This window comes from Lepidochelys olivacea (genome assembly GCF_965140295.1).
Source record: "Lepidochelys olivacea isolate rLepOli2 genome assembly, chromosome: 10".
NCBI classification, from domain to species: domain Eukaryota; kingdom Metazoa; phylum Chordata; order Testudines; family Cheloniidae; genus Lepidochelys; species Lepidochelys olivacea.
In genome coordinates, this window is record NC_140420.1 from 48,286,675 (window position 1) to 48,309,137 (window position 22,463).

Below are 22,463 nucleotides of genomic sequence, written 5' to 3' on the forward strand. Positions count from 1 at the left end.
ATGGATAATCTCCAAAGTGGAAAGTGCTAACCATCTCCTGCCTGCATCTCCCAAACACGCATGCGCGCACACACACTCTCTCTCTAATCTAATATGAGGAAAGCAGAATATAAGTTGTTACCTTTGAGATTTAAATTCCTTCATAATGTCCAGGAAATCATTGTAGACCTGAGGCTGACTACCAAACTGCAGCTTCACCTGGTCAAGATAGGACAGGGCATCCTCCACCTGAGAGCAAAATAAAGAGCTAAAAATACACCTCAGAGAAAAGTGGGTGCCCACTCTTGAGCATGAACACACATTTGGAAAGGCACCTGCCTACAGTAAGCCACTAAGAGTAAGTAATTAGGTAGCAGCCTGATCATAACATTGGCTAGTTTATAATCAGTGCTATCTGACCATTTGATACAGCCACATCCTATTGCTGGGCTCACACTGGAAAGATCTTGGTATTTTTCTGTGATGATGCAATGTATGTGTCAGCAGAAATAGTCACAGTGAACACACTTCAAAGTAACCATTTCATCACTGGGTGGGGTGATTGCTAGTAAAAACTCAGAGCTGGACATGCACTATTTTTCCTACATTTTTTGTGGAAATTATTACTGAAGTCTAAAAATAAACATGGCGGGGGATCCTAAGAAGGAAATTCCATGTATTAGTGCTGCCAAGTACACACTTGCCCTTTTTTTAAAAAAAACTCATGAGACAGACATTTCAATTTGGCTCATAAGGATTTGGAAAATGCTAACTGTGGATGTTAACTTGGAAGTACCTCAAACAGCAAGGAGGCCATGTGGACACTTAGTTTCTATTTACGAATGGTCCATATACCAATGTCTGATTTTCAGGAGGCGCTGTCTGAGCAACCGCAGCCCTCAGTGAGAATTCTGGGTGCTTCTTATATCTGAAAGTCGGGCTACAAATGAATACACTGCAAGAGCCATCCATCTCCCACTTTGCTCATTACCAGATTGTCTAGAGGTATGAAAGCTCCTACATGCAACAGAAGCCTTCTGGAATAATATCTGAGATCGACACTGGAGTTGTTCCTGTTCTATTGTATGGGAAATACTGAAGTTAATTAAAAAGTTAATTAAAAAAGAGATTTTAATCCATATTCATCTAAAGCCTGATCTTGAACCATCAGAGGTTTTGCCATTGATTTCGAAAGGAGCAGAATCTGATCCCAGAATATGGGAAACTAGGTCCCCTGGAAAGCAAGCACTCTATTGCTCTGTTTACTGTTTTAATGTAGGAAAAATGAAAGACACTTCAATACGTTTTCCAAAAGAGAGGAGTAAGAAATAGACATAAAATCATATACATGTGTTCTTACTACAGCTGATCTGAATTTAACCACTTCAATGTGTTATTTTTGGTTGGGGGTGGGGGTTAAGGGAATTTATTGCAAACAGTCTAAGAACAGAGCCTTGCTCACTCCCAAGCATCTCCTCTACACCCACCCACACAAAGCAACACATTCAGAAAAGCCTCTAGATGCCACGGTAGTTTAACCCTTTCACACATGGGCTCTGCATCAAAGCTCCTTGGCCCCCCCTTCATTCCTCCCTAAACCTGTTGATTAGAATTCCAGATTTCATTATTTGAAACAGAGACGGGCGGGGGAGTCTTTGGTTTACACAGCCTAAATCCCCTTCTTCATACTGAAATATTAACAGTGTACAGGGCCAGCTTTCAAGTCATGAATTCCAGGCTTCTGTGGCTCATCAGGAAAGCTTTTAACAGACAGCCCAACTGGCTCTTCCGGGAGGCTGGTATTACATATGCAATAGCCAAGGACCCCAGATTACCCCCAAACTTCTGGCACAGGCCTCAGAAACTGCCGCCTGCTCTGCAGCAGCACAACATAGACAGAAGTCGATAGCGTTAAAGATTTTAGTGAATGAATATACAGAACTTCAATACTTACTTTCAATAAAACGTGATTTTTCCATTCATTTAGGCTGCTACACAAACTAAAGCTCACCACAGAGTTTACCAGGTCACAGAAGTCAGGGGTTTTGCTGATGAACACTGGTACAGCACAGACTACATGGGACTCTGTATTCCCTACACATAATGCTAGTGCCAGACTCTTGGGTTTGTTCTGAACACCACGCCAAAGGCCAACTTCCAACTCCCACCAAGTTGTCCATAAATCTAGCCTAACGATCCTTCATTACAAAAAGATTATTACAAAACCAGCAACTATTACCTGAGATCTCTCATCCAGTTACATCAGACACCTGCGCAGATGAAACTACCGCCAACTAAGCAGATGCTGCCCTTCAAAACTCCTATTTTACAGAATGATAAACTGGAACTTGGTGTTACCTTAAGCCTCTGGAACTGCTGTTGCCCCTGCACGGGTGCTGCTGGAGGGGTCGGGTGAGCATGACTCTGCACCACCTGGCTTCCATGAGGCTGCACTGGTGTAGTGTGATGATGTCCGCTATGGACGGTCGCTATAGCGGGACCATGACTGCCTGAGCTCTGGGGCACAGCCGACACCTGGAAAGGAAAGATAAGAAAGCAGCTGGGGTTAGGGCTTTATCTGCTCTTGGAAATTCCCTACTGGAAAAATTGTGTACACTAACAATTCAAGCTTCAATGAGGACATGGACTTACATAGCGCCTTTCACCAAGTCACAGCCCTCACAGTACTGAAATGCAACCACTTCTGTGGTGAAACAATAGCTGCTTATTGTGAAGCTAGTTTAAAAGCAGCCTCGAGTCCTATCCATTCCTTAATGCACAGATGCTGCATAAATTTCATCTGGTGACTATCTGTAAAATGGGTATAAGAACCTTTATCCAATTCTTTGGGCAGCTGTGCACTGTAGCTGTTTATAAATAAATGCTTCAGCATCTCTGGATGAAAAAATACAAACTACAATTCTGAATTGGCAGAATGTCACCAAGTCTGTACTTTCACCATAGCACCAAGACTAACAGCCTTATTCATTAAATGCATTTTGGGCTCTTTAACCATGACCTGCAAAAAGGGGAAAAAATGGCTGGTTTCTTTCATTTTCTCTGATTTACAAAGGCCTTGAAGATTTTTTTCAGAAGTACGAAAGGAGGGAACCCTCTCTGTGTTTATGATAGAAATTCAGGTCCTGTCCAGCCTGGAAGGCTCTCTGATGACTGGAGAACTAGTGATGTGATACCACCACAAGAGCCAGGAGCGAAAGTAGAGAAGGGAAAGAGATTTTCAGGCAGATTTGGACAAATTTATCAGTGCGATTGCATGATCAGGGTTGCTTGTGATGGTAGGAGGCAGGGCTCAACAAACTCAGGGCTCACATCTGGTTTATGTCTTACATTCCTAAAAAGCTCATGCTTCAGGGTTTCACCAAGCCACTGGCAGAGGACAGGAAGGATTCTCCTCCCCCCATGTATTCTGGCAGGGTTTTTTTTATCTCCTTCCTTTGACACATCAGAGATGGCCATGCCTGGAGATGGGACATTTGGGGGGTGGCCAGGTCTCTAAGGTGGCACTAAGCATTCTCTCTCAGTTACTTGGCTGGCTGATTCTTGTTCACATGCTCAGGGTCCAACTGATCACTGAATGTGGGGTCAGGAAGGAATTCTCTCCCAGGTCAGAATGGCATTGACCTTGGGGGGTTTTCACCTTCCTCTGCAGAGTGAGAGTGCGGGTCACTTGCCAGTATTTTCTGGGGCTCTCTCATTTAAGCATTTCCCTGACATCTTTGGGGCCTCAGGCACCAGTGCACCTGGGTCCCTCCTATTCTCTGCCCATGGCTCATAACGGCCTAGTCTCCTGTGGGATGCAATACTTTGGTCTCATTTCAGTTGTTGTGTTTAGTATGCATGCACTGGGTAGGGCTGGCGGCCTGTGAGTTATAGGAGGCCAGACTAGATGTTCTGGTGGTCCCTTCTGGCCTTAAACTCTGATTCTATGAGATTCAAATTCTGGTTTCGTTTCTATCTATTACCACCTATTTAATGGCACAATGATGAAAATTTTGGATAAAGAAAGCCTTTGTTAAAGATTCAACACCATAGCTCTTCAATGTAGGTGTTAGAGCTCTCAATTAAGATCCTTTGGACCTCCCAGAGATCCTCCAGCAAAAACCTGGGAATCCCAAACTTGATGCTTACCTTTAGAAAAATCAGGAAAGACAAGCAGAACAAACTCTTTTGGGCATGCACTTTTCAGACCTCCTTTATACATCATAAACAAGCAAAAAGTTAAATTGAAAAATTCTTTAATGAATACTTTAGCTTGAATTTTTTAAAAATTTGATTTAAAAAAATCCAGTTTTTTAATAGAGAACCTGCTTCAAAACAAAACAAAAACAAGCAAGGTTTTTTGCTCCTCCATTCACATTTAGAAGACTCTTAAGAAGGCCTGACCGCAACATCAAACTTACCTGGGCCAACTCTCCAGACCTCTATCCCCATCTCTGAGTACATGCCCGCCTGCTGTTGCTGTTAGTAGTGAACATCCTTTTGGAGAGCCTGGGGTAGCATGTGCACAAGTTGCTCCCCAGGCCAGTGCATGAGATGGGAAGTGCAACTGACCAGCAACAAAACCAAGGCAAGGATGATATATAGAATGCTGGGAAAAAAACTAAGCAAACACTGAGAAAAATAGAAGACAAATATTTCTCTCTAGTGTTTCATTTATAGAAATCTTACATGCTGCTATTAGATTAATAAGTACACATTTTTCAGATGATGCGATTTTCAAATTGGCAATGTTCCTTTAATAAGCACAAAAGGTCAGGGTCTCAAAAGGAAGAATGCCACCTAATCAATCACCCACATCACTTCCTGCTGCACTTGGATTTTCCTGGAAGTCTCCCATCCAAGTATTGATCCAATCCAGTCTTTCTGAGTTTATGAGCTGAAAAGATCACAGCAAAGGCTGAGTGGCTGCAGGACAAACTATCCTACTTAAAAGGGAAAAAACCCCACTTACTGGCCTACTTCTGAATAGGAGATAATTCAGAGATCAGGGTACAAGGATCCCCAATTTAGGCCTTAACTCAACAAGGTACTTAAGCACATACCTAATTTTAAGCTTATGATCAGTTGCCACTAAAATCATGGGACTTAAAGCAAGTGCTTAAAAATCAGGCACATGCTTAAATATACTGTCAAATTGGGGTCTTAATTTAAGAGGCCATTTTTGGCAAAATAATAACTGCTGTCACATATAGAACCCCACCATAGATTATTAAACCTGCATCTTGCATTGTACAGTCATTGCTGTTCACACTAAGTAACAAGCGGGCATACCTGGTAGCTGGGAGTTACAGAATACTGAATTCCAGTGGCAGACTGCATGGTCTCCGAAACCGCCTCATATACAGGAGGTGCTGGAGCAAGCACACGGTGCTGGTGTTGGAAAGCTTCTGTGCTGCTGGTGATACGTCTCTGTTGTGACGCGTACACCGGTGACTCCTGCTCATCCAATCGTCGCTTCATTCTGAACTCATGCTCAGGGAAGCTCTACAAAACCTGCTAAAACAGTTCAATTAATAAACAGAAGTGATTAATCATTCTCCCTCAATGAATACAATGCTGAGCTCATCAACATGAGGCATAGCATAGGTAAGGCAGGTTTCTGGGCATCCATTTAACTTAATTATTTCTTGGATAATTTTTTTGAGGGGGGACGTGGGTTTGGAATCAGAATTAATTTTTTCAGGTGAAATAGTAAAATTGCATTTTTTTTAAATACTAGCCTGTTTTAGAACTCAAATATTCAGTTTGAAAGTAGAAGTTGATAATTTCTTCAACAAACTAAACCGAAGTACATTTCTAATTTGAACATCGCTAACATATGTAGGTTCTGAACAAAGCCACATTTGCATACTACACAGACTGGAGATGGTTGAGGAGTTTCTGGCAACAGAAGTCCAAGTAGCTCTTTCACTGTGGTGGTGAATCTTCAGTGGACAGCTGAAGGCCTTTTAAGTGCTTACATTGAAAGTGTGAAACTCATAGTATGTCAGCTGTGAACCTGCAGCGGCAACAGCCCAGGTAGGATGTTAGCCTGCCCTGTGGAAAGGGGTTTCCAGAAGCTTTGGGAGTGGGTATGGAATTTAATTCTAAATAATTTAGGGGTTAAAAGATGAGGTTCTCTCAGATTTTACAGGCTGAAATAAAGTTAGTAGTAAATCCAGAACAAGAAAAAACTGCAGACTTGCTAGTAAATTTAGTTTTGATTCCACATTCCTCGCCAATAAGTTTTACCCAGCCCCAGTGTCATTGCAGATCACCAGTGTCATAAAGTGGAGCAGGGCTAAGTGTCAAAAATTGGCCCCAATGTTTCCTCAATACATCAGAAGACAACGATGAACAACCCACCTGCAGCTCCCTCAAGATCTTCTTGCAACACACATCCAAAAAGGCATATGCTCCTGCTCTAACCCAAATAGCGATTCCCTAATTCACTCTAAATTTGTGTCATTCTTCTGACCTCCCACCCCTTCAAATTCTGTAAATTCTTCTCTTTAATTGCATGACCTCTCCTTTCCAGCCAGGATATTCAACAACTGCTTCCTTCTAGGTGATGACAGTTAATGTCATTCCTGAGAAGTTACTTATTCTTCATACAACCACTGAGAGTGTTCAAGCACATTCAGTCTCTCTCTCCAATCCAGCACCACATCCTAAAGAGTGAAACTTTTTTCTCTGCGGTCTGGAATACACCTGGGTCTTTCCAAAGCAAATATATAGCCTTGTCAGTTTCAGTGTAATTAATGAACACAATTCACTGCTGGCAAGGAAGCTAACAGAAGCAGTCCCCCAGCAGATGTAACTGGGCTCACGCCTCCCCCCCAAAAAACACCGGTAAACCAACAACCTTCATGCCTCACTTCAAATATCAGCTTCCAAAAACATTCTAAGTTGTGAAGTTATACTAACTCTTCAGTTTGAGTGCTTAATTAGCCAACCAGATGACAAACAGTGATCATCAATATATGTAGGTATAACAAGTAAATGCACAACAAATTGTGTATCAAAAGTCCATGTGTAGCTTCTTAGTATTTAAGAAAGACTAATTGTGTAACTTCTTACTGCTTTCCCTGGAGCCTCTTTTCTCCTTCACTAGTTCTTCTTTCTCTCCCCTTCTTGCAGGATCTCACTTTTTTAGTTGTTGAAGTTGTACTGTGAAGCTTCCTCCATCTCTCAGAAAAGAATCTCCCATCAGGAACCTACCATATCTATTGTGAGGGGGCCTTCTGATACTGATCAATAAGCTCTGGAATGAGGAGGAGGAAATTACTAAAACCTAATTCATAGGGTACTGAGCCTAACAGACCACAGTGACATCTGGAGAACAGAAAGGCAAAAATCCAGGAGAAACTGAGTTGATTTTCCTGGTTTTGTCTGCTGTTTTTGGACTGGTCTCTGCAAATGACTCCAGCATCTGCCTCATGATTTCATTTACTGTTACCCTCCTAGGGTTTAGAAACATTTTAGCTTTGTAAAAAAATATTTTACAGATAGCACAGCTAGAATCTAAACAAGTAAAACAGCAGAATTTGGCCATGCACCTTTGATAGAAGCACCATCTAGGATTTCACATCAACATTGTGATAATAAGGGCATGTCTACCCTACAAAATTAAGTCGACATGTTAAGTCAACATATAGCTGCCACAGTAATTAAAATGATGGTTCACGTCCACACCTTGCTCCTTCTGTCGATGGTGTGCGTCCTCACCAGGAGCTTCTGCTGACTTAACCATGTGGGACAGTGACAGCTGGAGTCCCCATCCCAGTGGGGAGGCAGAGACTCCAGCTGTGAGCCCGGCACTGGGCTGACAGCCAACAGGCAAAGTAAGTAATACAGTGTCTACACAGACAATGCGGCACCCTAACTATATTGACCTTAAGTGCTATGCCTCTCATGGAGGTGGAGTTATTCAGCTGACATACAGGGCAACTTGTATTGGTAGGAGCTACATTTTAGTGTGGATGCTTACAGAGTTAGGTCGATGTAAGCTGCCTGATGTCAATCTAATGCTGTAGCGTAGACCAGGCCTAAGTCAAGTCAAAGCAAAGCCTTGATAGCACTCACTTACAATGCATGCTCAGGAATATGGAGCAGCTGAGAGGTAAGTCCCTATGTGTCCACTTAATTTTTGTTCTGTCCCCTCCCCATTCTTATATTGTTAGTCTCTCTAGGCTTAGTTCACTCCTTACCCTTTTAACAGAGCAGTAGCATACCATCAGTAATGCAATCATCACAAAAGCATTTCCAGCAGTTACAAAGTTAATGCTCTCTCTCCTCCCACTTCTCCCCAACAAACTGGGCATGAAACTTTTCAATCCAAATTCACAGTTTGCAGCCAAGCAGAAAGTGATCCAGCTATAATAGGCCTAATGTATAACCTGCACAGGGGTATAATTCCAGAATACAGAAACACTGAAGTGAAAGATACAGTTGCAGAGACCATCTAATATAATGTGCATGTCTAACAAAGCTCTGCTGTTTGCGTGTCTTCGCCCAAAGAAACACTTTTCCTGGGCTAGTCAAGGTTTAAAGTAGATGCTGAGCTGCCTAAAAGGCTGTGTAAAGGTCAAATAACTGCTAAAAGAGTCTTGCACACTTACCTGTTATGATGATTACAATTCCACCTGGGACTACAAGGTCAGCCTTTTCTTCCAAGGAGCAACAGAAGATCTCAGATTATAGATTTACTACAGTCTTGCAGAGGTGCAAGGATGAGTTATCTGCTACAAGTCATCTGCTGGGAAGGTTGGCTTAATCGTCTAACCCTCAAGTCTGGAATTCCTAGACTGCCTGGTCAAAATGCTTACAGGGTCAACTCAACCCTTTAGCTTCCCAAGGCAGACAATGAAGTTCCACACAGGATACTGTATGTGGATACGTTGGATGTAAACTTAAAACCAGGCCCTGTTTGCTCTTAATTTTTACTAAAGATCCAAGGCCATTTTTGCACAAATTACACACAGAGGTTACATGCTATAAGCTGGACAACTGCCTTGCACACCAGAGTAAACAAAAATTGAGTGGCACGGTATGTAGGCAAATTTTATCCTTCTCTTGTACATTCACTTACTGGGTGAGCAGTCCGTCCAAACCTGGAAAGGGCTTCTCCTCCTCACTCTCTTAGTGATAGGTAGCAGAGGTGAAGCTTTGGCACCTCCATTCCCCTGCAAGCACTGTAGCTGCCTCAGCTCTCTAGCCGAATGCTTACTCATCATCTAATGCTAATATAACCAAGTATGAAAACTGACAATAACCCAATTAGAACTCACACTAGGCTGGGCTTCCAGACTGGTGGGTACTCCTGGGCAGAAAGTGAGTTTACAAGAGAATACCAAAAGCCTCATTTCTATGATGGAAGGTCCGATATTTTGGATTGGGATATATCATGCATGCTCACTACCTGGGAGATTACAATACCTCATGTCTGAGAGCAGCTCCTAGAACTACACCCAAAGGCCAGGTCCACAGATGCACTGACCTTCACTCTGTAATGGTCAATGAGCATGTGGACCGAACTTCAGATTGCTGCTTGTCAGAGCTCATCCACAGATTTCCTCTTGGCCCAAGAAGTGACTATGCCCCATGAAATAAACCTTTACTCAAGGGGGGAGGTGGAGAGCAAGGGAACCCATCTGCAAACTAAAGTTTCCTTAATAGAAAAATGATTATTCAAGTGCATTAAAGACCTAGAGGCTCTGTCATCTTTTCTAGCCCCTATGGAATCCATAAAAAGGATTTCCCTTTGTATAGGTCTTTGGAGAATGCAGACTAGATGGAAAAAACCCTGTCCTAAGCAACCAATCCCTCAGATGGAATTTCTGGCAGCTCAGACTAAATGTTGAGGGACCATGCCACATGGACCTCTTTAGTGAGCAACAAATTGTGTTCTGCCCTATAAGAATAACTTTCCACTCCTAGCACCACCTTGCTTGCTGGCAATCCAGGCAACACTGCTTACTCCTGTCTCTGGTCCTTGGAGACCAGCACACACTACTCTGACTGCTCTAAGCTCCAGCCAGTTCACATGCAGAGATCTCTCCCATGTGGGATGAATGGGACTGCAGGGTGGTTCCCCAAACCTTGAGGCTGGCATCAGTCCTTACCCCAAATCATAGGTCCTTGAAGTGACCTCCAACTTTGAGTTTAGTTACATCTCTCCCACAACTGCAGGGACAGCCTGAGCTTGAAGAGACTCTGAATCCTCACATGTAATCCCCACCCCATTCCTTTGTTCACCACTGTGAGAGCAGCTTGTGAACCAAAATGCTTCCTGACCTACAGGGCTAGATCAATTAAGGAAGACATCTTCTTGGCTCAGATGCTGGAGGATGCTCTGATCTGCTCTGCTAAGTTGTCTTGCCGTTTGTACTCTCTTCTCTGATGGAAGACCCATTCCTACCACCATACTAACTCAGCTGATGACATGGGATCAGGTTTTGCTTTTTTGTATCTGATCATAAATCCCAGCCACATCAAGAGAGTTGCTGATTCCTGGACAGCTTCTCTTGTACCTACCAGAGTGAAGACTTTCATGAGCCAGCCAGCCAGATATGGAAGAATATGACGTTTCCTCTGTGGCTCAACCACCATTATACTCTTTGTGGAGACTGAGCCAATGGCCAGGGGAAAAACCTGTAACATTGCAGAAAGGTACAAAAGTCCACAGAGTAATATGCAGAAATCAGAGAGCACTCAGTGATCCTCTATTCTGCTGAAGTCTGCTTCAGGGGGAGAGGGACAGGGGCAGGCTCAAGGGGCTCTGGTCAGGTACAATTTCTGGAATGCTGGCCTATACCAAGGCCTGGGTGGAGATCTTCATTATGCCAACCAGTCTCTATTCTGAGAGGACAAATATGGTCTCTTGGGCTCTGGAATGACTTTATTTTCATCACTGAGACCCTGAAGGCTTGATCTAGTGCTTCCCCAAATAACTTTTCCCCATTAAAAGGCAGATGCAATGAGCTCCTGCTTTGTTGCAAATTCCTCCTCTCCAAGAGCATTACTAGAAGGCTCTCCCATCCATAAAGTGACTGGTAAAGACGGAAAGAAGATTGTGTGACCAAGACCAGGGAGGCATCACTGAGGAATTTGTAAATTTCCAAATTTCAGTCACAGGGTACTTCAAAGCCACTGGCCCCTCCACAGGGCAGGTACAATTCTTAGTTGAAGATATGACTGCAGAGTCAATAATGGGGCAAAAATCCCAGCAATTGTGCTATCTTTTAGACAACCTGTAAAATATATGCATCTGCCTTGGGGAGGGCTGTTCTGGCACCTGATTTCTCTCCATGTCCTTGTGAAAGGGGAAAGCTCACATCTTGTTTTGAGGATACATGTGTAATGACTGTGACCCATTTAAGTACCTAGAGTGAGTATCAAGGACTTGAAGATGAACGACAATGCTAAAACATAAATACCATGTTATTTTTATTTATATTTCCAATGTACAAAAAAGGCTTTTATCTAACACTAAGCCTCTACTGTAGACTAAAAGGACAAAGAAATAGATTAACCCAGATTGTGTCTGGATTCTACATCCAGAACATAGCATTTACTCAAGCACCTGCTTTCGGGTAGAAACTAATATTGGTCATTCCAAGCTTTTAGATGATCTAAACCAGGGGTTGGCAAACTACGGCCCACGGGCCAGATCCAGCCCCTCAGGGTTTTGGATTCAACCCGCAAGATTGCCCCCCCGTGGTGCCGCAGGACCCGCGCCGCTCTCAGAAGTGGCCGGCACCACATCCCTGCAGCTCCTAAGAGGGAAAAGGGGGGTGCCGTTGCCACCCCAGAGCCGCTTTAGGTAAGCGGTGCTGGGCCGGAGCCCGAACCCCTCCTGCACCCCACCCCCCACCTCCCTGCCCTAAGCCCCCTGCCCGCACTCGCACCCCTCCTGCACCCCAACTCTCTGCCCTGAGCCCCCTGCTGCACCCTGCACCTCTCCTGTTCCCCAACCCCCTGGCCTGAGCTCCCTCCAGCACTCCACACCCCTCCTGCACCCCTGCCCTGAGCCCCCTCCTTCACCCCAACCCCATTCCCTGAGCCCCCTCGTACACCCCGCACCCCTCCTCTGCCCCAATCCCTTGCCCTGAGCCCATTCCTGCACACCGTACTCCCTCCCACACCCTGCACTCCCTCCTGCACCCCAACCCTGCATATAATTTTCCCACCCAGATGTGGCCCTCGGCCCAAAAAGTTTGCCCACCCCGAACTGGTTTCCAGCTCTACAGATTTGAGATAAGTTGTTAAACACAAAATGGAAAAAGAGCAATATGGTAATAAGAATAATGTAATTTTTAAAGGTCTTCTATCTCAACACCTGTCAGGACTAGGAATCTTTTAGCAGATGAGTTCCTTTTTCAAGAACTAATCATGGAACAGCGATCACAGAGAAAGAAGATCTCAATCCCCAAAGATGTGAGAGATTTCTGAGAAAGGCTATGCCAACTGTGTAGTCACATACTGAACATGTATCCCTAGACTCTTATTTTTTAAACAAATGGGAGAGCTCAATATATCCCCAAATTCCAGGATTTCTCAGAAAAAGCATAACAAGGAACAGTTTAATACAGAGTGATGTATCCGGTGACCCTCATGTCCTAATTCAAATTGCATGCTGCAGACATCTTTTCACAAGCTGTCTGAAGTTTTAACATATGTTCCTAAAAGGTTTTATACAGGTTTATAACTATAATATGTACAACGCTGATCCTTCTATTATTACTTTGTTTTTTAAATGTTAGTGCAGTTCTGTCCAGAGTCTAACTGAGGGCAGGTCTACACTACAAACTTGCATTGGCGCAGCTCCACCGCTAGAGAGAGTCTTCACCAAAAGCGCTAAGCTGACGTGAGAGAGCTCTCCCATTGGCTTAATAACTCTACCTCCATGAAAGGTGGTAGCTATGTCGACAGGAGCAGCTCTCCCACCAACAATAGCGCTGTCAACTTGGGGGGTTAACTACGTCACTATGGGGTGTGAAAAATCCACATCCCTGAGTGATGCAGTTATACTGAAGTGTGTAGTATAGACTTGGCCTGAATGAGGTTGGTAAACCTGCTTTAATGAAGGGAGAGGAGGGAGAGAAAAGGGTCTTAAAATGAGGAGAGGACCTGATATGGATAGACAACAAGTGGACCGTAGAAATCTACACACACATACATACACATCCAAAAGACAAAAGAAAGGAAGTGTGGGGATTTCAAACGTTAGCAGAAATAAAAGGATTGCGGAAGCAAGAAAGCAAAATAGGGTGGAGGAGGAGAAAAGGGACAGAAAAGTTGGGGAGGGAAGAGCTGAGGGGGTCAGACAGGGATAGATTTTACCTGAGAAAGTAAAATAGCTTGAAACACTTACGGTTTCTTCTCATTTGGACCACGGAAAGAATGGTGGGTGGGGCAGGGAAATGAGAAATCTTAGCTAGTGCTTGGGACTCAGAAGACCTGCACTCAATTTCCTGCTCTGCCACAGACTTCCTATGTGACCTTGGGCTAGTTATTTGCTCTGTACCTCAGTTCTCCATTTGAAAAATGGGAAAAACAGCACTGACCTACCTCACAGGGATGTTGCTAGAATATATATTAAAGGTTGTGAGGCACTCGGATACTATGGAACTGGGGACCATATAAGTACCTAATATAGATACTGAAAAGACATTAAATGAACTCCCTGAAACGTTGAGAATTGACAGCAAGGTGAAGTGCTGGCAGCCCATTGATTATGCAGCTATGGATCTTACCTAGGCCTCAGACTAGATGCAGCTAGGATAATCTTAAACCCCACTCACCTCAACCCAGACTTGAAAAGGGAGGATGAGAAAAGTGGTGGTGAGGCATTAATTTACACATTGTCACAGCAGCAGCTGTTAATGATGACCCCAACTCTGAAAATTACACAGTAATAATTTGTGAGAACACAAAGTGAATCAAAACTTCACATAAGAAGTAAATTTCCCCACCTCCATGGTGTCCAATTTCTACAAAAACATTTCTTCCATCATTAGTGCTCAGAATACCTAAGAATGCAGCAATGGGGAGGAAAAAGATACAAATGTGCAACCAAGAGCATACCCCCATCCAGACAGAGGAATACATATAGGCCTACATTTTCTGCTCTGGCTTTAACAACCATAAAAGCTTTCAATGCTGGAGAAGACCAAAACTGCAATCTAGACAGAAAACGATTTATAAATCCTGGAAACTAAACTGGTTTGTATGCCAATTTCAACACAACATTTCTCATTCCAAGACCTACATGTTCAACAAGGCCTGTACTGAGTGCTCCCTGACTGGCCTGACCATGAATGACACATCACAACAGCAGGCAAAGTAAACCTGAAGAGATCTATCTATTGCATGTTGTAATCCAGTGTGAAAAACATCCTGTATTTCTCTTCTCTTTATACATGACTTCAAGAACTCCGGTCAGCCTAGTATTTCTTGAGTTTTCCATAGTTCAGCGTCTGTGGTATTTTGTTATAACGGCACTGTGTCCATATGCTGTTCAAGGCAGAGACACTGGAAAATGTATAGCTCTACCACCATTTAATAACAATTTCAATTTCCCTAATATTACTCTTATTTCTTCAATACTTGTCTCCAGTGGTAACAGTAGACAATAGTCTCCACACCATTTCACTGAAAGCCAATATTTTAACAAAACCCAGTGTTGTTTGGGAAGTCAGATCTGTACCTCTGTGCCAAGCAGCATGAGATTAGAGACAGCCAGGACAGTCCTTCCAGCTAGCAAAATTAAATGTGTCTAATTGTTAGTGAATCCAGATGCCATCTAGGTGTGTATAATCACTTCCATCACTGAGTGCACGACAATTATCAACAAATTTATCTTCACAACAGCCCCATTAACTAGAGAATATTTATCCCCATTTGTATTGAAAATTGAAAGACTAAGTGACCTGCCCAAGGTCATGCAGAAGGTCTGTGGCAGGGCCAGGAATTGAATTGCCATCTCTTGAGATCCAACCCAGTGCCTTAACCATGAGATCAACAACACTACACATAAAAGAGCCAATTAAAGCCACCCATGGTAGAAGGGGGGGGAAGAAGGGGGGTGACTTACCAGTGCCACTTTATCCTAAAGCCTGCATTGTGAAAGCTAAGATGGAGTCTGAAGTGCCATCATCCTTGCTGAGGACATCTGGCATTCACAGGTTTGCACTGAGATGGCATACAACTAATGGGTGAGCTACCTATATACCACTTCAAGTTTCAGACAATTCCTCAGTTCAACCACATTTTTTTGGCATCTTGTTACACTAAAATCTTATCACTAGACACTCACTTAAGATAGTACTGTTTCCTAAAACATTTTCATTAATAGAGTATTATTTAATAGTTTTCTATTTTACTGCATCAGTTTTCTTTTACACTTTACCTTTTAGTGTATTGAAAGTTTCTTTAAACCCTTGCACAGAGTCCACTGAATCCCAATCACACTCTTGGGGATACAATCATTTGCTAACCACACACCTTTTCCCTCTCCATACTGCAGCCTTTATTTTTGCAGAAAACCAGCTCTGCTATAGTTAAGGCTGAAAACTCACTTCCGCTGACTTCAAATGCTCTAAAATCCACATGCTTATTCATATTGTTTTGAAATTTAGTATGCCTCAAAAGGATGCAAATTTGGGGTCACCCAAGCAAGAAGTTCTCAAGATATAGAACCCTGGGGGTGGAGAGGAGGAAGCATTTCTTAAGGTTGACAGATTCTACCCACTTTTTTTGAGCAGACCTAGGGAATCAAACTGTGGCTCTGATTGTGGCCCAAATGGTCTCCACTACTCAATGCTGGAAGAGGTGACATTCAGGTGGGTGGGTGGTGAACCTGTCAGCCCCACATTCTCCCCTGGTATGCGTATGCCAGCATCTGAGGGCATCTGCCCCTTTAGGGGGACCTGGGCTCCTCTTCCTGCCCCTCATATGAGCTAGCATCCCAGGAGGCCTCTTCACTCTGAAAGGCTCAGATTCTCTCTGTCCCGCTGGGCCCCTCCCCCAAGTGAGCAGGCATTTGGGGAAACCCTGCCCTCTGGGGCGGGAGCTGAGGACATGCAGGCTGGGGGCATGAACCCAGGACACACTGCAAGACTGGGTGAGGAGCTGAGGGGCATACCTGATGCATATCACTCACTCAAACACTTGTAAGGAGAAGACGAGTCCCCAAATCAAATCTGGGCCTCAGGCACAGCAGTACAGACCACAACCACAAGTCCACCTTGGACATCTATTCTTTAATTAGATACTCATTCAAAGGTGCTTCATTGTACATAGTGTTCTTTTAAATGAGTTTGTTCACTTATAGCAGACACTAAACAAATCATACCTGACCGTTATATTTAAATACAGGTAAGTCTATATTTATATTAAATTTTTAACCCCTTCCAGTTGGTACTGTGCCTAACACAGCGCTATGAAATAAATCCCACTCATTGAATATACTTAGACTAAACTAGTTCTGGATTAGAGTTTTTCAGAAAAAAATGGTAATCAAAAAGCTCACACATTCCTCATGACACATTTGGTCACTCAAGCAGCTTCCATTTAAACAGCAAGTATTTGTCAGTTTTACAAACAGTTTCAGTCGTCCAAATAGAACATATCTTGCTCTGATACAGCAGATGTATCTTAAGCAAATACCAGTTTATATTGGTGCATGTACTGATGTCATATCTACATGGGCAATACTATAAAAAAACACTTTGTATTCTGTGTTTCATTGGCCCAGATTCAAGGAAGGAATCTGGCATTTGACAAGACAAATACGAAATATATTAATGCTTCTACAGTTTATGAGAATACCATTCCCAGTTACCTACAACCCCGGGTAAAACCCTAATGCAGTTTCTATTGATGTACAGTAAGCAAAGGGGTAAAAAAAAAAAAAAAAACCCAAAGATACTGAAACTGATACACTCAGTGCAGGCCACTGATAAATTTAAAGATTGTGAGGAGCATACATGTAGAGAAGGATGTCAGTTCTTGATTAAAATATTTAAAAAATTAATGTTAGTAGCAGAATACTCTAAGAGTAATTCTCAGACTCCTACATGCCTCTGTGTTGTTCCGTGCAGGGTTCTTATGCGTAGCTTTGCAGTATTTCTATCTAGAAACTGCAACAGTCCTTTGATAGGAGTTCTTTCAAAAGAAATCTGGAAATTCTAATAAATCTACATGTCCCTTCAGAGTGGGTTTAAAGAGTGAAAGCAGAATAGGCCAGTTACTCATAAGTGATGCTGCGTCCAAAACCAAAAAGTAGCAGCAGAACAAGAAACACAGGCACCTAACCATGTATATTTGTTAGGAACTGTGGTAAATGTAAAATATTGTTTTTATATTTTAAAATAATACTTTCTACAGGAAATACTCTAAACAGTTACTACACACTAGGGGTAATAAATAGGTGGACTGCAAGCCAAATCCAGACCACCAGGTGCTTTTTAACAGATCCCAAAATCTTTTTATTATTTTCTCTGGAGTCTGGACCTTGACAAAAAAATAATTGACTACCCCTACTTTACACTATTAATATGGTGATGAATGAGGTGGGTTGAAGGAATAAATCTGAAGATTTTAGTTAAGTTCTATGAAAATCTGCAGAAACCCCACTGATGTAATCATTTTCAGCTGCTCATCCACACTAACACAACTCAGTTCAGTTTATTTCCACACCTCAAACATGTTTTATTTAGCTCCCTCTTCCTGAGTATTTGTAAACAATATGAAGTGTACAATGAGGAATCAAGTGAGAGTAAAGTACTAAAAGGCAGCCTGTATTTTTTTTAATCTGTAAAAACCTGAGGTTTCTGATTACCATAGAAACGTACATCATTAACAAGAGATTTAAATTCTCCAGACTAAAGTATTACACACTGGATATTTTACAACGACCCAGGAATATTCTGTAGTAACTATGCCCATCTTCTGCTGTTCAGCATGCTCACTCAGCCCAATTATCTCCTAGCTGGCTCTGCACATACATGGAGCATTTGAGGACAGACTACACAAGCACAAGAGGCTGATGATTAATGCAGAAGCTCCAGCCATACTATACTATGGGAGGTGACTGGCTGCCCTTTCCCTGTGATCGGGTACTTTGAAGTACAAAGGACCACTGGAGAGTCTTTTGCCTCTCTCCCCAAAATGCAAAACACCCCCCCACACACCGAAGCCCCCACTTCACCCCATGCTCTTAAATAACTGGAGTGAGCCTGCAGGAGCTCCAGTGGACAACACAGCTCTAACTCGGCTGGAGGTATGGATGTGTTCTGGACACCCTCCAGATACACATCACAGGCACGTGGAAGACAGGCTGTCCCCAAGCCACTGGCCTTTGCTGACAGAGCTTCCTTCCGCCAGCCAGTTACCTAGTGCTTAGCGTCCAGTTTCCCCCACCCTGCTAAGAGTTAAGGAAGGAGACCTCTGAACATCGCTGCACGGATCAAATCCAGTCGGCTACCCCAGAGCGTTTGGGATACAACCGGGGAGAACCGCCAGACGAGTGCAATACTGCTCCGTGTAACTAGCCGAGGCTGAGTGACCACAGGGTGCGGGTCCCCAATAAGGGTGCTGTGTGAAATGGACCCGCTCACCGCGGGTCTCCGGTAAGGGATCGAAGCGGGGTAGGAGCCGAAATGCAAAGCCCCCATAAGGGAAGAGTACAGGGGAGGAGGCGGCTGTGTGCAATCCACCCAAGACCTGCACGGACGGAGAAGAGGAGTGGGAGGAGCTAGCAGCGTGCAGTGTACCGGGGAAGGCGACGTCCCCAGAGGCGGAGCCTGTGTGCAATGCCAGCACTGACTGACGGGCGCGGGGGAGGAGGCTGGGTGCCACCCTCCCGGCACCGGGGTGAGAGCAGAGATGGGGAGAGGGAGGAGCCTGCGTGGAACGCATCCAGTACTGAGAGGAAGAGGGTGTCCCAGGGACGGGGGCGGGGCCCGTGTGCAATGTACTCGGTACCGAGGGATTCCGGGGGGTGGACTCCGGTAGGGGCACGACGGGGGCGGGCTGAGTGCGATGCAGCCCGCGGGCTATCCAAGTACGGCTTATACTCCGTGCACTCGGTTCTTAGGGGAAGGGAGTTTGTCGCGGGAAGGGAGGCGGGCCCGTGTCCGCTGCACCGACTCCCGGGGCAAGGGGGCGGCTGCATGTGCAATGTGAGTGATCCGAAGCGGAGGAAAGGGTTCGGGAAGCTCATCTTCGCTAATCCAGAGCCCGGGAAAACAACCCGACCGGGACGGAGAGTGGGAGCGGCTACTTGTCCGCTACGCTCGCCGGGGGAGGGGGCTCCGTGTACGTTCTGCACCGGGGGGTGGGGGGCGCCTGTGTCCGGCGCACGCGGGGGACCGCTGCGCGGAACCGCCCGCTCGCCGGGGCAGGGAACCCCCGGGGAGACGCAGCGTGGGAGGCTGCTCTCGCTCCCCTCCCCCGGTGGCGCCCGAAGCGCGCGGGCCACCGGCGCGAGTCCCCGCCCCATACGGAGAGCGAGAAGGGACAGGAGCGACCCGCCCCCCGCGGCGCCCGGCGGGACTGTCACACCGCCCGACCCCTCGGCGCTCACCTCAAAGCCCCCTTGCGCCCAGGGGGATCGCGCCCCGCCGGTGGCTCTCCGGGCCCCTTCTCCTCACGCGGGGGTGGCCCTCGGGCCCCTCCTCCTGCTGCTGGCGGGGTCGGCGGCGGCAGCTCCCCCCCGGCTCCGGCGGCTACTCGAGAGGGACGGTCCCTGGCGGTGTCGCGCTGTGGGAGGGCTCCCCGGCCCCGGCGGCTGCTCCGGGCGGGGTGGGGGGTCCCCGGGCCCCTCCTCCTCCGGGCGGGGGCGGCGGCTGCTCGGTTCGGGCAGTGGAGGGGGTGAGGGGCGGCTGGGCCTGGACAGATACGAGGGATGGTCGGCCCCGGTGAAGGGGGGGTAAAATGGAGTAACCGTCTCTCGGCGGCGGCCGCCGAGCGCTGGCCGCTTCTCTGTTCCCCGGGAAATCCCGCCCCTCCCCGGCCCGGGGGGAGACCCCCGCGCTTCCATTGGGTACGTAGCCTGCCACTCACCGCTTCTCCCAATCACAGCGCAGTGCCCACCCCCATCCCCCGCCCCTATTGGACACAACCCCCAGGAAGGGGATGTGAAGGGGGGGACCGAGGAAAAATGTCCGTATAGGAAACAAGCCCCGCCTAGTCCCGCCTCCATTCCTCTCTCATTGAATGCCGCCTACAGGAACCGGTCAACGATTGGAATAGGTGCACATCGGTCAAACCTAGACTCCCCCTATCTCAGGCTCCGCCCCCGGCCACTAGGAAGCTCCGCCCCCTCTCTGGGGAGCTCTTTTGTGGAATGTTTACATCTGCAAGTGGATCCAGATTCGTGCCCCTACAAATCCGCCCACAATCCCGGGGGCAGCAGCTAGTGCATTGGGCGCACTGCAAGCCGTGTATCTGCACCCATGTTGCTTCAGAGTGTTGCCCCAGCACGTGCACTAACACTGTACAATGCACGGGTGCAACAAGCTGCAGCAGCACGGGCGCCAATTCTGTCCAACTCTACAAGATGCAACGGCGGTACGCCCAGTATCGCTAACGCACGATGCATGCATGGGTGCAACAAGATTCAGCCGCACGGCCAGTAGCCCAGTTTAATACACGCAGGCACCAAACTTAAGCAGCTATGCACTCGCAATAGTAATGCATGAATGCAACAAGTTGCATGAGGTCAATCATGCTACCCAGTTTCCAGATTATCTGTGAGATTCATCCGCTTGCATACAATTTAAACTGGGATGAAACCTCGTGCATACTGCCCGCTAGGAAGCAAGGTAATTAGTTTCCTTTTACTCCTATCAACCCAGTTTGAAACTTGCAGCAACTTTACAGGAGGTAACAAGTGAAACCATACAACAAAACAGGCACTATTTAAGAACACCTTTTGAGACAACACCAAAGCTGTACGTGGTGGTCGTGGTGGTCGCATTAAACCACAACACTGGATTTGGAATCCAGCCTCAAGGAACTGCAGGTCACCTACTGAGCAACTTGAGCACATTTTGGATCAGAGCTACTCCAAACTGAAGCAGATAGGGAAGGTAGATTTGTATTCCAATATAAAGTTCAGGTATGTTTTTACACTCATGTGGAAGAAAAAGCTGTCATAGGATTAAACAGATGTCATTTTCCCTCTAGTCTGAAAGCTTTTCCCCCAAAGTTTCTGCGAGGAAGCATTAAGTTTGTCTCAAAGGACAGACAGGCCCAGAAGGCAAACAAACAACAGCAAAAAATAAAGTGTGCATTTCTTTACCTGAAGTTGCATGACCCCATCGCTAAATAACTGCATTGGAAATCCAAGTCTTAGCTTACTTTTAGCCACTACAGTGACTTTGCTTTATTAATTCCACACAGGAGTTTCTGTGTATTTCCACTACCGCTGACTTGTGGAGGGAGCACTGACCAACTGCCTTAGAGGCTTCTCCAGGCCAGCAACATGTACAATTCTCATCCTCAATTCTTCCTTACTACAGAAGTCAGTGACACAGTGTATCCATTCAATACAAGCCCCATGCTTCCAAGGGAGAGGAGGATAGTCAAAACAAATTGACTAGCAGTGTAAATCACAGTGAATTCTTGGCATTTAATAACAGTCACCATGCAGACAACAAATGAAAGATACCTTCTGGTGGTACCCTAATAAAACTGTATTCTTATTAAAAAGAAAAGGAGTACTTGTGGCACCTTAGAGACTAACCAATTTATTTGAGCATGAGCTTTCGTGAGTACAAGTACTCCTTTTCTTTTTGCGAATACAGACTAACAGGGCTGTTACTCTGAAACCTGTATTCTTATTGCCTCCCGCAGGCCAATACCATTACACACACTTTCTATTCCAAGCCTTAAAACTGTCCAGAAACCTTATTTGGAAGTATATTTTGTACCTCAGATACAGTTAAGAGTACACACACAGACCTTAACACCTCCCTGTCTAGAAGAGCCTGCTGTAATAGGCATGGGACAGTCAAGGCAAAGTAGCACACAGGTCTTAAGCATATGGCTGATACTATTTTTAATATTTGGTTCTATACCTCTGTTGGGTGTTGCCCACACAACTCCTCTCTCTTCCCTGGTGTAAAAAGGGACAATATCTGGATCACTTGGAGATTGTCCTTCACCTTCCACTTATAACCCTGCTAATTATTGTACTGGGTGGCAGGATGCTGCCTGTTGCTGCAGTTTCAAACAAGCGACTTTCTGATTCATATTTTGAAGCATGATTGTAATTAAAATAAAAAGGTGAGCAGGTTATGCATCGCCCAGCCAGTTCAGAAATCCTCAAGTGCCAGCACCCCTCGCTCACACGGTCTCTTTAGTGCATGATGTACACACATACCAACAGTGAGAGCTACTATTAAACCCTCTTTAGCTTCCTCCAGACACGCCTCCAGCTAGCTCCCAGTAGCTTTGGAGCAGACGTGCAGGCT

The 22,463-nt window shown here is 45.4% G+C and overlaps 1 protein-coding gene across 4 annotated transcripts in view; it reads right to left on the reverse strand.

The window, feature by feature from the left end:
• Positions 1-22,463, reverse strand: part of SIN3A (SIN3 transcription regulator family member A) — a 58,779-nt gene that overhangs the window by 32,625 nt on the left and 3,691 nt on the right. Inside the window, exons 1-4 of one of the 4 annotated variants that reach the window (XM_084642152.1) lie at positions 19,571-19,905; positions 5,272-5,493; positions 2,338-2,514; positions 122-228 (exon numbers count right to left, since the gene is read on the reverse strand). In XM_084642152.1, coding sequence (XP_084498278.1) covers positions 122-228; positions 2,338-2,514; positions 5,272-5,460 — 473 coding nt within the window. In that variant the 5' untranslated portion in view covers positions 5,461-5,493; positions 19,571-19,905. Of the gene's footprint in view, positions 1-121; positions 229-2,337; positions 2,515-5,271; positions 5,497-19,570; positions 19,906-22,463 lie in introns of those variants that run through there. The other 3 variants (XM_084642151.1, XM_084642153.1, XM_084642154.1) reach the window with 3 other exon arrangements.